Source organism: Theropithecus gelada, chromosome 18, assembly GCF_003255815.1.
Source record: "Theropithecus gelada isolate Dixy chromosome 18, Tgel_1.0, whole genome shotgun sequence".
Taxonomy (NCBI): Eukaryota; Metazoa; Chordata; class Mammalia; order Primates; family Cercopithecidae; genus Theropithecus; species Theropithecus gelada.
This window is the reverse complement of record NC_037686.1, coordinates 1,255,012-1,270,038: the sequence shown is the minus strand read 5'-3', so window position 1 is coordinate 1,270,038 and position 15,027 is coordinate 1,255,012. Positions and strand designations below refer to the sequence as shown.

Sequence of the window (15,027 nt, the reverse complement as noted above, 5' to 3'; positions counted from 1 at the left end):
TAACACGGTGAAACCCCGTCTCTACTAAAAAATACAAAAAACTAGCCGGGCGAGGTGGCGGGCGCCTGTAGTCCCAGCTACTCGGGAGGCTGAGGCAGGAGAATGGCGTAGACCCGGGAGGCGGAGCTTGCAGTGAGCTGAGATCCGGCCACTGCGCTCCAGCCTGGGCGACAGAGCGAGACTCCGTCTCAAAATAAATAAATAAATAAATAAAAATTGTTTATCGTGATGCTAGTTAAGTAGAAATGGGAGTTAAAGTATATAAGATAATACATCAATATAGAAAAAACAAACCCACTTATGTTATACATTTAAAAAAATTAATATTTAATTCAACACTGTTGTCATTTCACCTGTTTAATTATACCCCTGAAGTTCTTTTCTCTTGCTGCTTTTAGGAAAAAACAGTTTCATATCAAGCATTTATGGGGGATTGGAGTGGGGAGGAAACAATAAATGAACCTCATTAGTAATTAAAATCAGATCCCATGTGTACAGAACTTCGTGACTATATGTACAGGACCTGCTTCCTCGCTCACACCAGCTTCATCTGGATTAAAGCCCCCCAGTAGCCACAGATTTATCAAGATTTCTGTTTTAAAGCAAAACTATCTTTAAAACAAAGGAGTTCTATTTCTTGAAACCTGAAGAAGTAAAGACTAGCTTTTAGTATGTTATAACTCCATCTACTCATTCCTAGCATCATAAAGAAGATCTTCCCCAGGATGCAGTTCATTTTCTTTGCTGCGATGCCTTGCTCATTAGGGGTGTCACAGAGCTCCCTGAGCAATGAGACTTAGAGATTGTCACGTGCTCCGAAACTCACTACCTGGAACACAGAGGGGTTCAGTAATATATGCTAAACAAGTGTGAAAGCAGCACAGAATCTAGGGTCAGAATACTGAAGATACACACACACACAAGCAGATGTGTCTGATGCCAGCAGAAAGCCATTCAGAGCACGGGTAGTCACAAACCAAAGACTCTTCTGGTGCATCTTCCCATCAGATGCTTGTATAGTATCCCTGCATAGTAGTTTCTGAGGCAGTGGTCCCAGTGTTGGAGAAGCCATTTCTCCCGCTGCCCTTCTACCTTGCTTGCTCTTGTCTCCTGGCCTTCATGTGTGCTGTTTACTATGCCTGGAACGCATTTTCCATCCACCATTTTGCCTCAGCATTTGGGTCTCAGCTTTGAAGTTACTTCTGGGAAGCTGGGCATGGTCCCCTTGGTTGCTTCCATAGCACCCTGTGCCCACTGGCCACAGCCCTTCTAACACGGCGCTGGATGACCTGCTCCTACACTGTCCTCCCTGCTCTCTGGAGTTCTGCGAAGGCAGAGATCACGTTTGTCTCATTCACCATCGTACCCACAGTGAGAAAGGCAGTAAGAGTAGCACTTAAAACACGACTTCTGTGAGGACTCGATGAATATTAATGCACATAAAGTCTCAGAACAGCATTTAGTGCAGAGTAAGTATGGAATAAACGTTAGCAGTATTAATCATAGTAGTACCCATCATATGGCAGACATTTTATTTTTTAAAATTAAATTACTTTTTTTTTTGAGAGGAGTCTCGCTCACTCTGTCGCCAGGCTGGAGTGCAGTGGCATGATCTTGGCTCACTGCAACCTCTGCCTCCTGAGTTCAAGCAATTCTCCTGCCTCAGCTTCCCGAGTGGCTAGGATGACAGGCGCACGCCACCACGCCCGGCTAATTTTTGTATTTTTGGTAGAGACGGGGTTCACCATGTTGGCCAGGATGGTCTCGATCTCTTGACATCATGATCCACTGCCTCGGCCTCCCAAAGTGCTGTGATTACAGGCGTGAGCCACCGCGCCCAGCCATGGAAGACATTTTAAATAACCTGTATGAATAAAATGATTCTGCCGGCTGATCCTAGTTCCTCTGACAGCCAGCATCTCTCCACTCAGTAGGCTTTGTGATGTCTCCATACGGTTATTATGTTCTGTCAAGTCTTCATCAAAATCCCAAGTTCCTCCACTGTTTCTTCTACATTAAGGTGTGTAGACACCTCCTTCACATCCTGACCTCCTATCTCAAGAGCAACTTTTACTGTCTATTATTTGTACAAAGTTAAAAATTAGGTCTAATTTTAAGTCCTTTTATCATCATGGGCAGCTACTTTATTAAAGTTTGTTGAACCGTGCTTCAGTTTTTCTCTCTACACAATGAGTCGGGCGGTGAAGGGTAATACTACCAAATTCACAAGAACATCACAAGGATTAAAGTATTAACATAAACAAAGGATGAGATACGCGGCGGTTATATACAAGGATAGGCCTTTTGGTAAACCTGATGTAGGTTGTCTGGGCTTAGAGCTGCTGCAGAAGGCTTTGGATCTTTCTTCCCCCAAGTACATAAATTACATTCGAAATCTTTTCAAAATTAATGAAAATAAAGCAGCATTCAATTTCAACCCCCAGCCCTCAGGTTCCCACTTCTGGAGAGCAGAACAAACATGAAGAGGCAGCTGTGTGTCCAGGAGGCCCAGGTGTGCATCAGCTGTGCACCACTCCTGGCTGCTCCTGGCTCCTGATAACTCCATAATCGGCCTCTTAGGGTTGATTCTATTCTCCTGTTTCTTCTTGAATAAAAATATGTTGGCCGGGCGCGGTGGCTCACGCCTGTAATCCCAGCACTTTGGGAGGCTGAGGCGGGTGGATCACAAGGTCAGGAGATCGAGACCATCCTGCTAACACGGTAAAACCCCGTTGCTACTAAAAATACAAAAAATTAGCCAGGCATGGTGGCACGTGCCTGCAGCAGTCCCAGCTACTCGAGAGACTGAGGCAGGAGAACGGCATGAACCCAGGAGGCGGAGCTTGCAGTGAGCCGGGATTGCCCCACTGCACTCCAGCGTGGGCAACAGAGCGAGACTCCGTCTCAAAAAAAAAAAAAAAACAAAAACAAAAACAAAAAAAAAAAAGTTAAGGGCTTAGGAGACTCCAACGTTAATATTTACTAGGTTAAAAAAAACTTAATCTCGCTGATGGATGCCCCAGTGTTACCCTAAGCTTAGGAGGCAGCAAAGGAAACATACCTAGAAAGACTACAAGACACACTGTCTTGGGTCCCTAAATCTATGACAGGGCTGCCACTATAAACATGGTCCCTGCCCTTAAGAAGTTCACTGTCTAGTGAGAGATGTAAGTATACAGTAATTACAACACAGTGTCACTGTTGTAAGTGACAGAAGACGCCAGAGTGGAGTGCTCATTGAATGAACATAGAGAAAAAAGAATGACTTTGATCAAAAAAAGCAATTCAGAATAGTAGACATTTGAGTTAGGTCTTAAGGAGAAGTAGACATTTTCTAGGTAGCGAAGAGGGGAAAGGGACATTTCAGGTAAGTGCAGACGCCCTGGACATTCAGGAATGAAGGAAGTGTAGGTAGAATCAGCACGCATGGGGCGGTGATGAATGGTCAATCAAGAGCTTGGAGAGGTCAGAACTGCGCCAGATTGTGAACAGCTGCCCATGCCATGCTAAGGGGTTTACACTTTCCACCTACAAGTATCAAGAAGTCATGAAAAGGGAAATAACATTAGAGGGTTTGTCATGGCCCAGGCAAGAGATGTCAAACCACTGCGTGAGGCAGGGTAAGGTAGACACAGTGAGAACATGAGGGAGGCTCTGCATTCTGGAGATAATTGAAGAGCATCAGGGGACCAAGATGCAAGACAGATGGTGAGAAACTAGACCACAATAGCTAAACCACAGATTATTTAATTCACTTAACAATGATCAAATATCTACGGAGTCCCCATTACACTGGGATATAACAGTGAATTAGAGAGAAAAGGTCTCTGCCCTCAATGAGATTATATTCTAGTGGCAGACATCAATGAATAAGAAAAGAGACCAACAAAACAACTACGGACCATGATGACTGCTAAAAAAGAGATAACAGGGCAATGCGATTAAAACAAAAAAGGCAGGCTGGGCACGGTGGCTCACACCTGTAATCCCAGCACTTTGGGAGGCTGAGGCACGTGGATCACGAGGTCAGGAGATCAAGACTATTCCTGGCTAATATGGTGAAACCCCGTCTCACTAAAAATACAAAAAACTAGCTGGGTGTGGTGGCGGGTACCTGTAGTCCTAGCTAATCGGGAGGCTGAGGCAGAAGAATGGCGGGAACCCGGGAGGCGGAGCTTGCAGTGAGCTGAGATTGCAGCACTGCACTCCAGCCTGGGAGACAGAGAGAGACTCTGTCTCAAAAAAAAAAAAAAAAAAGGCAGTGTGTGCTGCATACATAAAGGTGTCTGGGGTGGCCTGAGGAGATGTCCTTTCAGCTGAGGTATGAAGGGTGTGAGTGAAGAATCATACTTGAAAGGGTCAATGAAGACAACATTTATAAGAAGCACTTAATATGTGAAGAAACTAATTAAGCACCACAGGTACAGCCACACTTGAGACGAGTGTAAAGATCATTATAATCAGATACTCAGAAATGACAATCCACACCTGTGGAGCCTACTGCTGAAGAAATCCAAGATGAGTTAACGATATTAGACATCTTATCTCTCAAAGAGCAAAATGTTTGAAATATTCTACCTTAGTTTGGGTGATGTTTATGTGTATGAATGATGCAAGAAAATGCAAGAGGAGAGAAAATTTTCATCACTTTGAGTACATAATCTAGAGAACAGAAATTAGGACATTAAAAATCCATTTTACATGCCTTATAAAGTTCTTGCTGCGATATCATGAACACATGCTATACAATGCGCAATTATTTTCACTGTTCATTCATTGATGACTAATGTTACTGCATTAGGAATTTATTCTGTACAAGGATTTTCTACCAGTAGATTGTGAAAATTATTTTATTTTTAGCCTATACTGACATCAATATAGTAGTAATGTCAGTATTGAATGTTACAGCTAGCTTACCGATTTTAAAAAGTTAAATTTGTGTTTTTAAAAGGCCTACAGCATCCTCAATTTTGATTAATTTATCTACAACATTGAACTGCTTTTCTGTAAGATCTATTTCAAATTTAAGATATAAAATAAAACAGTATACAATAATTTCATAGAAAATTTTACCAGGAAAGGACTTATTTATCTGTATACACTTTGCCTACACTATAAGACTGATAACAAAAATGAGGAAAAGCTTGTTGAATAAATACAACAAAAAATTTAGTCACACAAATTGTATTTTCTGCATAAAATTTTAAGACTAGATGGAAGCTTAACATGTCTTGCCCCCTCCCCCATTTTTATGTTTTTAGATACAGGGTCTCACTCTATGACTAAGGCGGAAGCACAGTTGTGAGATCATAGCTCACTGCAGCCTTAAACTCCCGGGCTCAAAAGATCTTCCTGCCTCCGCCTCCCAAGCAGCGAGGATTCCAGGATTTTGGGGTCTTGCTATGCTGCTCAGGCTGGTCTCAAACACCTGGCCTCGGCCTCTCAGAGTGCTGGGATTACAGAATTGAGCCACTGAGCGCCAGGCCTTCCTCCCCATTTTTAAAGATGAGGAAACAGAAGTCTTGCAAATGCTATTTGATTTTAAGAGGTTACACGAATAATGAATGGTATGATTCACCAATAAAGGGGATTTTTACAAAGATCAGTGTTAATATAAATATTTCAAATTATGAAATAAATTTAAAAATGAGTTATTTGCTTTAAAGAAAGCTTTCAAAAAAATTCTTCTAAACCAGTGTACTTCTATGATACATCAAGTTTCTACTATAATATCATCATACCCCCACTACGACACGATGTATTACTGGAGAATTTGGCGAGCATACTGCACACTCTCAACATGGAAGCAATGATGGCTAGACCATGCTAGGAAAGCGTCAGAAAAAAATCAACTGACTTTCTAGTCTTAAAATTATTTTATCTCAGTCTTTGACACTTCTATGATACTCTATCTTTTCCCATTTCACATCTCCCTCTTTATTTATTTATTTATTTAGTTAGTTAGTTAATAGACGGGGTCTTGCCTTGTTGGCCATGCTGGTCTTGAACCCCTGGCTTCAAGCGATCCTCCTGCCTTGGGCTCCCAGAGTGCTGCGATTACAGGCACGAGCCACCGTGCCTGGCCTCCCTCTTATTTCGTACCTGAACTTTACATGGTACCCCCCATCCCATTTATGTGCATATGCAGGACCATCAACCCCTAACACCAGCATGTGCGTGCCCACACATTCCCTCATAAACCCTCTTCTCTCCAAAGCCAAATATTAGTCTCTCTGACTCACATATTCTGTCTCCAAGACTGCTCAGAAACCTACATCAAAGTATCTATCTCCGTGTTCTTCGGAACTCTCTCTTTAGTTTCATCCAGCAGTGTATTTTATGTGACACTCTTAGAGGAAAGCAGCAATAACTTCTATGTAGTGGAACACCTTTGCTGGACTGAAGGGTGTGATGAGGATGAAAATGCTGTTAGCAGCACTGAGAACTTACTTCTGTGTGAATCTCTAATCTCTCAAAGCCTTAGTTTTCTAATCTACAAAGAGTCACAGAATCGTTACAAGAATCAAATGGAGTAAGGAAGAGAAGGCATTTTATAAAGGAGCTGTATGAATATAACACAGTAAAGTAGCAGGGGTTAAAGTTTTAGGTAATGATAAATAATTTTATGTAACAATAACAAAACTGGGGACTGATGATCAAAAAATTACCTGGACCACAATAGATGAAAGGATACTACCATTAACACAATTTCATTTTCTCCAATAAAAAATTTTACATTGTAACTGCCCCCTGAGCACAGCCCAGGCTCACCAGCTACCCCTGCGGTACGGCTCTGGAATATGGTGGTGTCACTGGCAGCAGGGCAGGGTGGCTCTTCTTTCATACAACCTGATGCACTCCATGGATTGCTTAGACAGTGCCTCCAGCTATACTTAACTTACAAGGATATCCGATTGCTTAGGAGACACAGTAATGTGTACTTACTTTCAAGGATATCACATTGCTTAAGAGACAAAGTAACAGCAGGCCTACCCAAATCTTTATCATTCAAAGAATAACCTTAAAGGAGCTCATTGGTTGTTTAAGAAGAAAATCATCACACCATGAAAGGGATTAGAAAATAAACAAATTTGCTTTCAAAATAAATAGATGATGAACCAGGCGCTGTGCTTTATAAAGTAGCCAGGTTCAGTAAATGCACTTAACACTTAACAAGTATAACATTGGAAAACAGATGGTAGATTTTATATTTTAATAAATTGCCAATTTGGCATATAAGAAATTTAGTATAATTAAAGTACTTTTGGACTATCAAATCAGATACATTATCAGCAACTGAGCTCAAATATTCTGACACTATGCTTCCACCCCAATTTATATGCACTCATGCACACACATATACACAGATATAAGGTAGTTTGAAACATTGTTGATAACCCAGTTTTTAATTTTGTTGAATCAGAGCCTATTGTTTCAAAAATTCCACTTGGTACACACTAACTCATAGGTATAAAGAGTGAGTCTTAAAATATATTTTTAAAGTATTTTGGGATCTTTAGAAAAAAGTCAAATTAACGAATAGTATTTTTTAGTGTGAAAACAGTATTTTTGAGAAAAGGTTGAAACCATTTACATACATAAACTAACATGTATAAAGATGTTCTATCATTTCAAGAAAACCTTATAGATTGTAGAGGTAAAAGAAACTTACATTCCCGAAACCTTAGTGTTGATAGGCAATTTATGTGCTTTCTTTGTCTAGGAAATCACTCAAAATGAGAGAAGTGGTGACAGGAGCTTCGAAGGAAGAAGGGTGTTTCAACGAGGACGAAGGCTGATTACTGGCAGGCAGCAGAGGACAGACAGAATATTAGTAAACCCACCCCAATCAAAACAGGGAGATGTAGAGGAAAGACCAGCTTCCCACAGGAGGAAAGCAAGAGAAAGCACTACCCTTAAGGGAACAAGTGTCAGAAGAGCCTGAGGGGACTCTTTTCAAAATGGAGTGTAGTTTCCAGAGGATACTGGGAAAGGGTGATACGGAGATCAACAGAGTAGGAACAGAGGAGAAGGAGATACGAAACAGGATGGAACTAATGCCTATAAAGTCCTAGCCTTGGGGTGGTGATAGGGTGAGAGATGTGGCTGGGGTGGTGTCCTAGCCTGTGGGTCGTGAGAGATGTGAGGGCCCAACCTCGGTCCGCCTGGCCAGCTTCTGCAGGCACTGCCACACAGCAGTTTCACTCCACCTGTCAGCTTTTTATTTAAATAAACTTTAATAATGTTTGAACCTCTTTTTGAAAGTGTGTTTGCATATCTGGCAAAGCAAAATTTTAATCAAGAGCAAAAAAATTTATATTTTTTTACATCAGATGAGTAATGTGCTGACAGAACAATGTTTAGAAAAAGGAACATCTCACACACAAGTGTGAATATCCAATCACCACGCTTTGGAACTGCAAACGGATCAAGAGCAAACATTTTTTAAATGCTCACTGCAGTAGAGTAGTAAAAATACTAATATTGTTCTATTTAAGCTCACAAACAGTTTCTAAGAATGCCAGTGTTGGAAGGACTTCAAGAGCTCATTTAATTTCTTCTATTAACCCCACAGGATCGTACATGTACACCCTAAAAATAATGCTCTGGGGAAGGCAATCTCAGTCTTAACAAGCTGGGAAAGGTAATGACAGCCTTAAAAAGTAATCTTTTCTACTATCTGAGAAAACCTAGTTGAGGACATGCCTTTGGATGTTCACTTTGAAGCTTTTAATCAGATCCCACTTCTTCTGGTTCTGCTCAAGGAGAACAGCTAATCCATTACACACACACACACACACACACACACATTTATTCTTAACATATAATTCACCTTTTTTCCACTCTGTTGACAACTTTCCTCCTTGATCCAATTTAATAAAAATAAAACAAGAAAAAGGCAAAGTTTTTCATTGCTCTATCATAAAAAGACAGACTATAAGCAGTACCCTAGCCAGAGCAGAGGAGGGATGCTAAGAGCTCTTATTCATATACATACAATGGATCTATTTAAGGGTGATTTATTATGGGTGATCTGCCTGAGACATCCATCACCTACTTATTACCAGGGCTAAGTACATCTTATTGGGCAAATAGTTTAGTTTTTCCTTTCTTGCTTACACATCCAGCATGTGTTCTTCCCCAAACTGTGGGTCATGGTAAGTTTTGGCCTAGTGCTTCTGATAAACCCTATATGTTAGTTATAAAAGAAAGGATACTGTGATAGTAAATTTTAGGTGTTGACTTGACTGAATTAAAGAATACTTAGAGAACTGGTAAAGCATTATTTTTAGGTATTTATTTAGGTGAATGTGTTTCCAGAGGATACTAGTGTGTGAGTCTGAGTGGACTAAGTGCTGCCCTCAGTTTAGGTGGACACCATCCATTTGGACACCATCCATTTGGCTGGGGCCCTGGATAGAATAAAAACAGAGGAAGGAAAATTGGCCTCTCTCCCTCCTGGTGCTGGGATATACTTTTCTTCTCCTACCCTGGGTCTTTGGACTTGGACTGAGCTGTGCTGCTGGAATACCAGGGTCTCCAGCTTGCAGACAACCTGTCATGGGACTTCTCAGCCTCCATAATGACATGAGCCAATTCTCCTAATAAACCCCCTCTCATATATCTTGAACTCCTGGCCTCAAGTGATCCTCCTGTCTGAGCCTCCCAAGTAGCTGGGATTACAGGCACGAGCCTGCACCTGGCCCCTTTCATATACCTATATATCTATATATCCCATTGGCTCTGTCTCTCTGGACAACCCTGACTAATATAGATATCCATTACCTAACATGTACTGAGCTCTCACTTTCCGCCAGATGCTGTGCTATTTTACATAAGATCTCACTGAATCTTCACAACCACCTATGTAACACATGGTGACTCACCTTTTAAATAAATAATAAATAAAACAAATGATCAGATGCGAGTGTCACCTCTTTTCTGAGCCTTTCTCCCTTTCTGGAAGAGGTCCCAACATATTTCAGAATGGACAGAAGAGAAAGACGGGTGGAAAGCAAGTCACATGGGAATGGACTGAACTAGTTCAGTAACATCTATTTCCATTTGCAAGGAATCTGTACGAAAATCTGTTTAAATGGTTCACACAGTTGATATTTTAATAGAATAGATTTAATTTTACCTAAGTTGCTTCTTTCCTAAATGACTTTCAGCACTCATCTAAAGGATGGTAATAAATCTTTTAAAACAATAGAGTGGACAATGTTGAAAATTTAGGTTTCTCTTCCAATAAATATCAAATGCATGCCAAGCCAATCAAACAATGCCAATAAATATCAAAGCAGTAGTACTCACCTCCTTTGCACTCTTAATTTTGGTTAGAAATGTATGGAGCTCCATTGTTTCTGCAAACAGTGCACGACATACTGCCTGATAATGATTTGGTGCATCTGATTCAGTAGGGAGATGAGCAGCACACAACTATAGAAGGGGAAAATAAAATAATGGTGCTTCGTTAATATTTGGGGTTTTTTTTTGTACCTAAAAACAGACACGAACAGAGTGCAGTGGTTCATGCCTGTAATCCCAGCACTTTAGGAGGCCAAAGCAGGTGGATCATGAGGTCAAGAGTTCGAGACCAGCCTGACCAACATGCTGAAACCCTGTCTCTACTAAAAATACAAAAATTAGCTGGGCGTGGTGGCACATGCCTGTAATCCTAGCTACTCAGGAAGCTGAGGCAGGAGAATCGCTTGAACCTGGGAGGCGGAGGTTGCAGTGAGCGGAGATCATGCCACTGCACTCCAGCATGGCTGACAGAGTGAGACTCCATCTCAGGAAAAAAAAACCAAAAAAACAGACACACCCCTACATCTGTATTTTCATACTAGACAGCCAGGCAATTCCCATCATCCAGGGCTTCATGTACCACAAGACCATTGTAAAGTCTACACAATTACACGGGCAAAGTGGTCCACTAACTAACAGACCCAACAGCACAGATGAGTTTACTAGAATTAGCTTCTAGTAAACTTGAAAATGATAGGACATATGTAAAAGTTTTGGTTGGGAACAGAAAGGGAACCACCATTTACTGTGTACTGATGATGGCTCCAGTTTTTAAACAGTTACCATTTATTAAGCAATTATCATGCCAGCTACAGTATCTGACATGTCATATATATGACATAATACCATTTACTCTTCAATGTAATGCTGAATTATCCTCATTTTATGGAAAAAGAAACTGAGGCTAAGAGAGTCACATGACTTGACTGTCCACAGTCACATGGTTACCATGAGGGAGAAGGAGAATTCAAACACAGTCAGTCCCTAAGGGGTTCTGAAGCCAGGCTCATTCCAATACATGTTCAATTTTGTTCTGAAGCCAGGCTCATTCCAATACATGCTCAATTTTGTAACATAGTTAAATAAAAAGAATGTCAACAAAACATGTGGTTCTGAAGCCAGGCTCATTCCAATACACGTTCAATTTTGTTCTGAAGCCAGGCTCATTCCAATACATGTTCAATTTTGTTCTGAAGCCAGGCTCATTCCAATACATGTTCAATTTTGTAACATAGTTAAATAAAAAGAATGTCAACAGAACATGGGGACCTCAGGGAAGCTGCCTCATCAGTAGATGGGAAGTGGAGGAAAGAGGGCAGAGGGCAAAGTAAGGCCACGGGTGCTGCCTACAGCCCTGATGTCCTTTACCATACATAGTTCACAATAATCCTCATACAACTACTTGTGGGTAAAATGTGCAACTTAATATCATGCAAAGCAATTTAGAAAAATCAAACACCATTGAGTGTATCAGACTGGAAAGACATCCTATTAAGAGGCCCATACACAGGAATAATTTTATCTTTCTATAAAATAATTTTGTATCCACGTACAATCATTACATTTTAAAGCACTTCATTTGCACTAACAAGCTGTAAGTTCTCTTAATTTCTTACCTCAGTCAGTAAACGGGACACTAATACAATAAATAAAAATATACATCTTACTTTTAATAATTTCTATTAATTAAAGAATAAGTGACATTTGTAGTTTGTAATATCCTTAATAATGTGGCTTTTTGTTTTCATGTATAGTAAGCATCTTATACAATCTAATAGTTAGATCACTACCTTTCATAAAATACATTCTCAAGAAAATATCTCTAGTATGAATAGGAAACCTTCTTCACAGTACCAAAAAAAGCTAAAAACTGATTTATCCGGAAGCATTAAAAGCAGAAATCTCACAAGTTTATTACTCACAGAGCCACTAATAAACATATATTTTTTGCTCAATTATTTTTGTATTTAGAAAACACCTTGCAATACAGAATTGCCATTCAAGGTAACGAAAGACAACTACGAAGGCTTTACCTTATGTAACTTACCCTCATCTTATATTCCAGTTACATAATGAAATGGCATAAAGCCACTGGGTTTCAAAGTTTTCAAATGCTATCCACAGTAAGAAATAAATTTATATATATTTACATATTATACACAAACGCATGCATATGTGCATGTTATACATACAAAAGCTTCACAAAACAAAACTTGCACATTCACTGTTGGGATTTCAGAACCCATTCACTGGTTGTAAACTGCAACTGTAAAAACACTGGTGTAAAGGTAATAGCTAGGTCTAAAGAACACTTTTTAAAATATATATGACAATCCTACACACAGACAATCTAAAGTGATACTGCTAGAGGTAATAAGCAATTTCAGCAGTTGCAGAATACATGATTAACAAACAAAATCAGTTGTATTTCTACACACGGCCAGAGAACAATTGGATAATGAGGTCAAGAAAATCATTCCATTTACAATTGCATCAATTGTAAGGAATTGCTAAGGAATTTTGCTAAGGAATTTGCTAAGGAAGTTTTGCTAAGGAATTTGCTAAGGAAATTTTGCTAAGGAATTTGCTAAGGAAATTTTGCTAAGGAGGTGTAAGACTTATACACTGAAGAGTACAAAATATTGTAAAAGAAATTAAAGAACACCTAAATAAACAGAAAGACATCTTGTATTCAAACGTTGGGAGACAATATGGTGAAGGCAACAACATTACCCAAAGTGATCAACAGATTGAATGCAATCCCTAACAAAATCCCAACAGCCTTTCTTTAAGAAATGGAAAGGCTGATCCTAAAATTCACATGGAATTGCAAGGGGCCCCTTGCAAAAACCCAATTTAGAGATCAGGAAACTGAGATTTAGACCAGGTAAGTAATTTGCCCAAGGTTATACAGCTAGTCGATGGCAGAAACGGAACCGAAACCAGGTAGTCTGACTTTGGCGCCCAAGTTCTTTTCCATTCTACTCTAAAATAAATGTAATTACCTTTATATTAAAGAGAATAATGTTCTTAAAGCACTTAAAGCATAGAGCATTGTATACAGTAAGCATGCAACAAAATCATTTTCATAGTTACAGAAAAGGGACATCAGGGGTTGGGGGACAAAATTAGGTTATATGACCTTGGACAAGTTATTTAATATTGCTGGGTTTCCATTTATCTCTAAAAAGAGAGGACGGGTTTATGTAACCTGTTCTATAAATCTGTCTCTCCTCTTGGCTCCACTATAGACTTCTAAATTAAACTGAAATGCTGAGGTTTTTGAAGGATCAGTCTTGGATCTTTGGGTATCCTCTGCTTACTGTAGCTGCCCTTGTCTAGTCTAATGGCTTTAAATGCCACCTGTAGGCTGATAACTCCTCAATCCCTATTCCAGGCCAGCCCTTTATGCTGAAAACGTATGGCTATGTACTTAGCATTTCCACTCAGAAGTCACAAAGACAGCTCAAACAACTCTAAAAGTCATCCTTTTTTCCCCCATTAATATAGGGTCTTGCTATGTTGCCCAAGTTGGTCTTGAACTCTTGGGCTCAGGCAATACTCCTGCCTCAGCCTCCTGAGTAGCTGGGATTACAGGTGTGCGGCACCATGCCCAGCTGAGAGTCATCCTTGATTATTCTTTTTTTTTTTTTTGAGACGGAGTCTTGCTCAGTCGCCCAGGCTACAGTGCAGTGGCACGATCTCGGCTCACCGCAAGCTCCGCCTCCCGGGTTCATGCCATTCTCCTACCTCAGCCTCTCAAATAGCTGGGACTACAGGCGCCCGCCACTATGCCCGGCTAATTTTTTTGTGTTTTTAGTAGAGACGGGGTTTCACCGTGTTAGCCAGGATGGTCTCGATCTCCTGACCTCGTGATCCGCCCATTTCGGCCTCCCAAAGTGCTGGGATTAGTGAGCCACCGCGCCCGGCCAATTATTCTTTATTCCCATACCACTCATATCCAATCCATCAGTGAGTCATCTTGTTTCTACCTTCAAAATATACCACCTGACAGCTCTCTACTTTTCTCCATTTCCTCCACCATCATCACAGTCACAGCCACCATTTTCTTTCATTAGAGGACTCCTAACTTCCTCTCTCACTCATCTACACGGTTCTCCACTTGACAGGCAAAATCTTTTATAAATGTAATTTAGATTATGTTCATCCCCTGCTTAAAAGCATCCAATCATTCATTCAAATAATACTCACCAAGTGCCGACTACGTCCCAGGCACTGTGGCAGAAAGAAGACACAGTATTTGATATGGTTTGGTTGTGTCCCCACCCAAATCTCATCTTGAATTCCCATGTGTTGTAGGAGGGACCTGGTAGGAGGTAACTGAATCATGGGGGCAGGTCTTCCCCGTGCTGTTCTCAATGACAGTGAATAAGTCTCATAAGATCTGATGGTTTTACAAGGGGGAGTTTCCCTGCACAAGCTCTTTTTTGCCCTGCTGCCATCCATGTAAGATATGACTTGCTCCTCCTTGACTTCCGCCATGATTGTGAGGCCTCCTTATCCACAAGGAACTGTGAGTCCATTAAACCTATTTTTCTTCCCGGTTTCAGCTTATGTCTTTATCAGCAGTGTGAAAAAGGACTAATACAGTATTGAGCAAGTCAATGTCCTGTTCCTCTCAAAACTAGTAATGGGTATCTCAGACCCTTAAACATACACACACACACACACGCGCGCGCACACACACACACACACACA

General features: G+C 40.5%; 1 protein-coding gene and 1 non-coding gene across 3 annotated transcripts in view; both read right to left on the bottom strand.

Annotated features, from left to right (window-relative positions):
• Positions 1-15,027, bottom strand: part of SPIRE1 (spire type actin nucleation factor 1) — a 188,405-nt gene that overhangs the window by 70,605 nt on the left and 102,773 nt on the right. For both annotated transcript variants that reach the window (XM_025365010.1, XM_025365012.1), the window contains exon 4: positions 10,315-10,440. In XM_025365010.1, coding sequence (XP_025220795.1) covers positions 10,315-10,440 — 126 coding nt within the window. The remainder of the gene's footprint in view (positions 1-10,314; positions 10,441-15,027) is intronic.
• Positions 8,328-8,429, bottom strand: LOC112611767. Its single transcript, XR_003116742.1, has one exon. It is a non-coding gene; the product is annotated as a small nucleolar RNA U13 (small nucleolar RNA).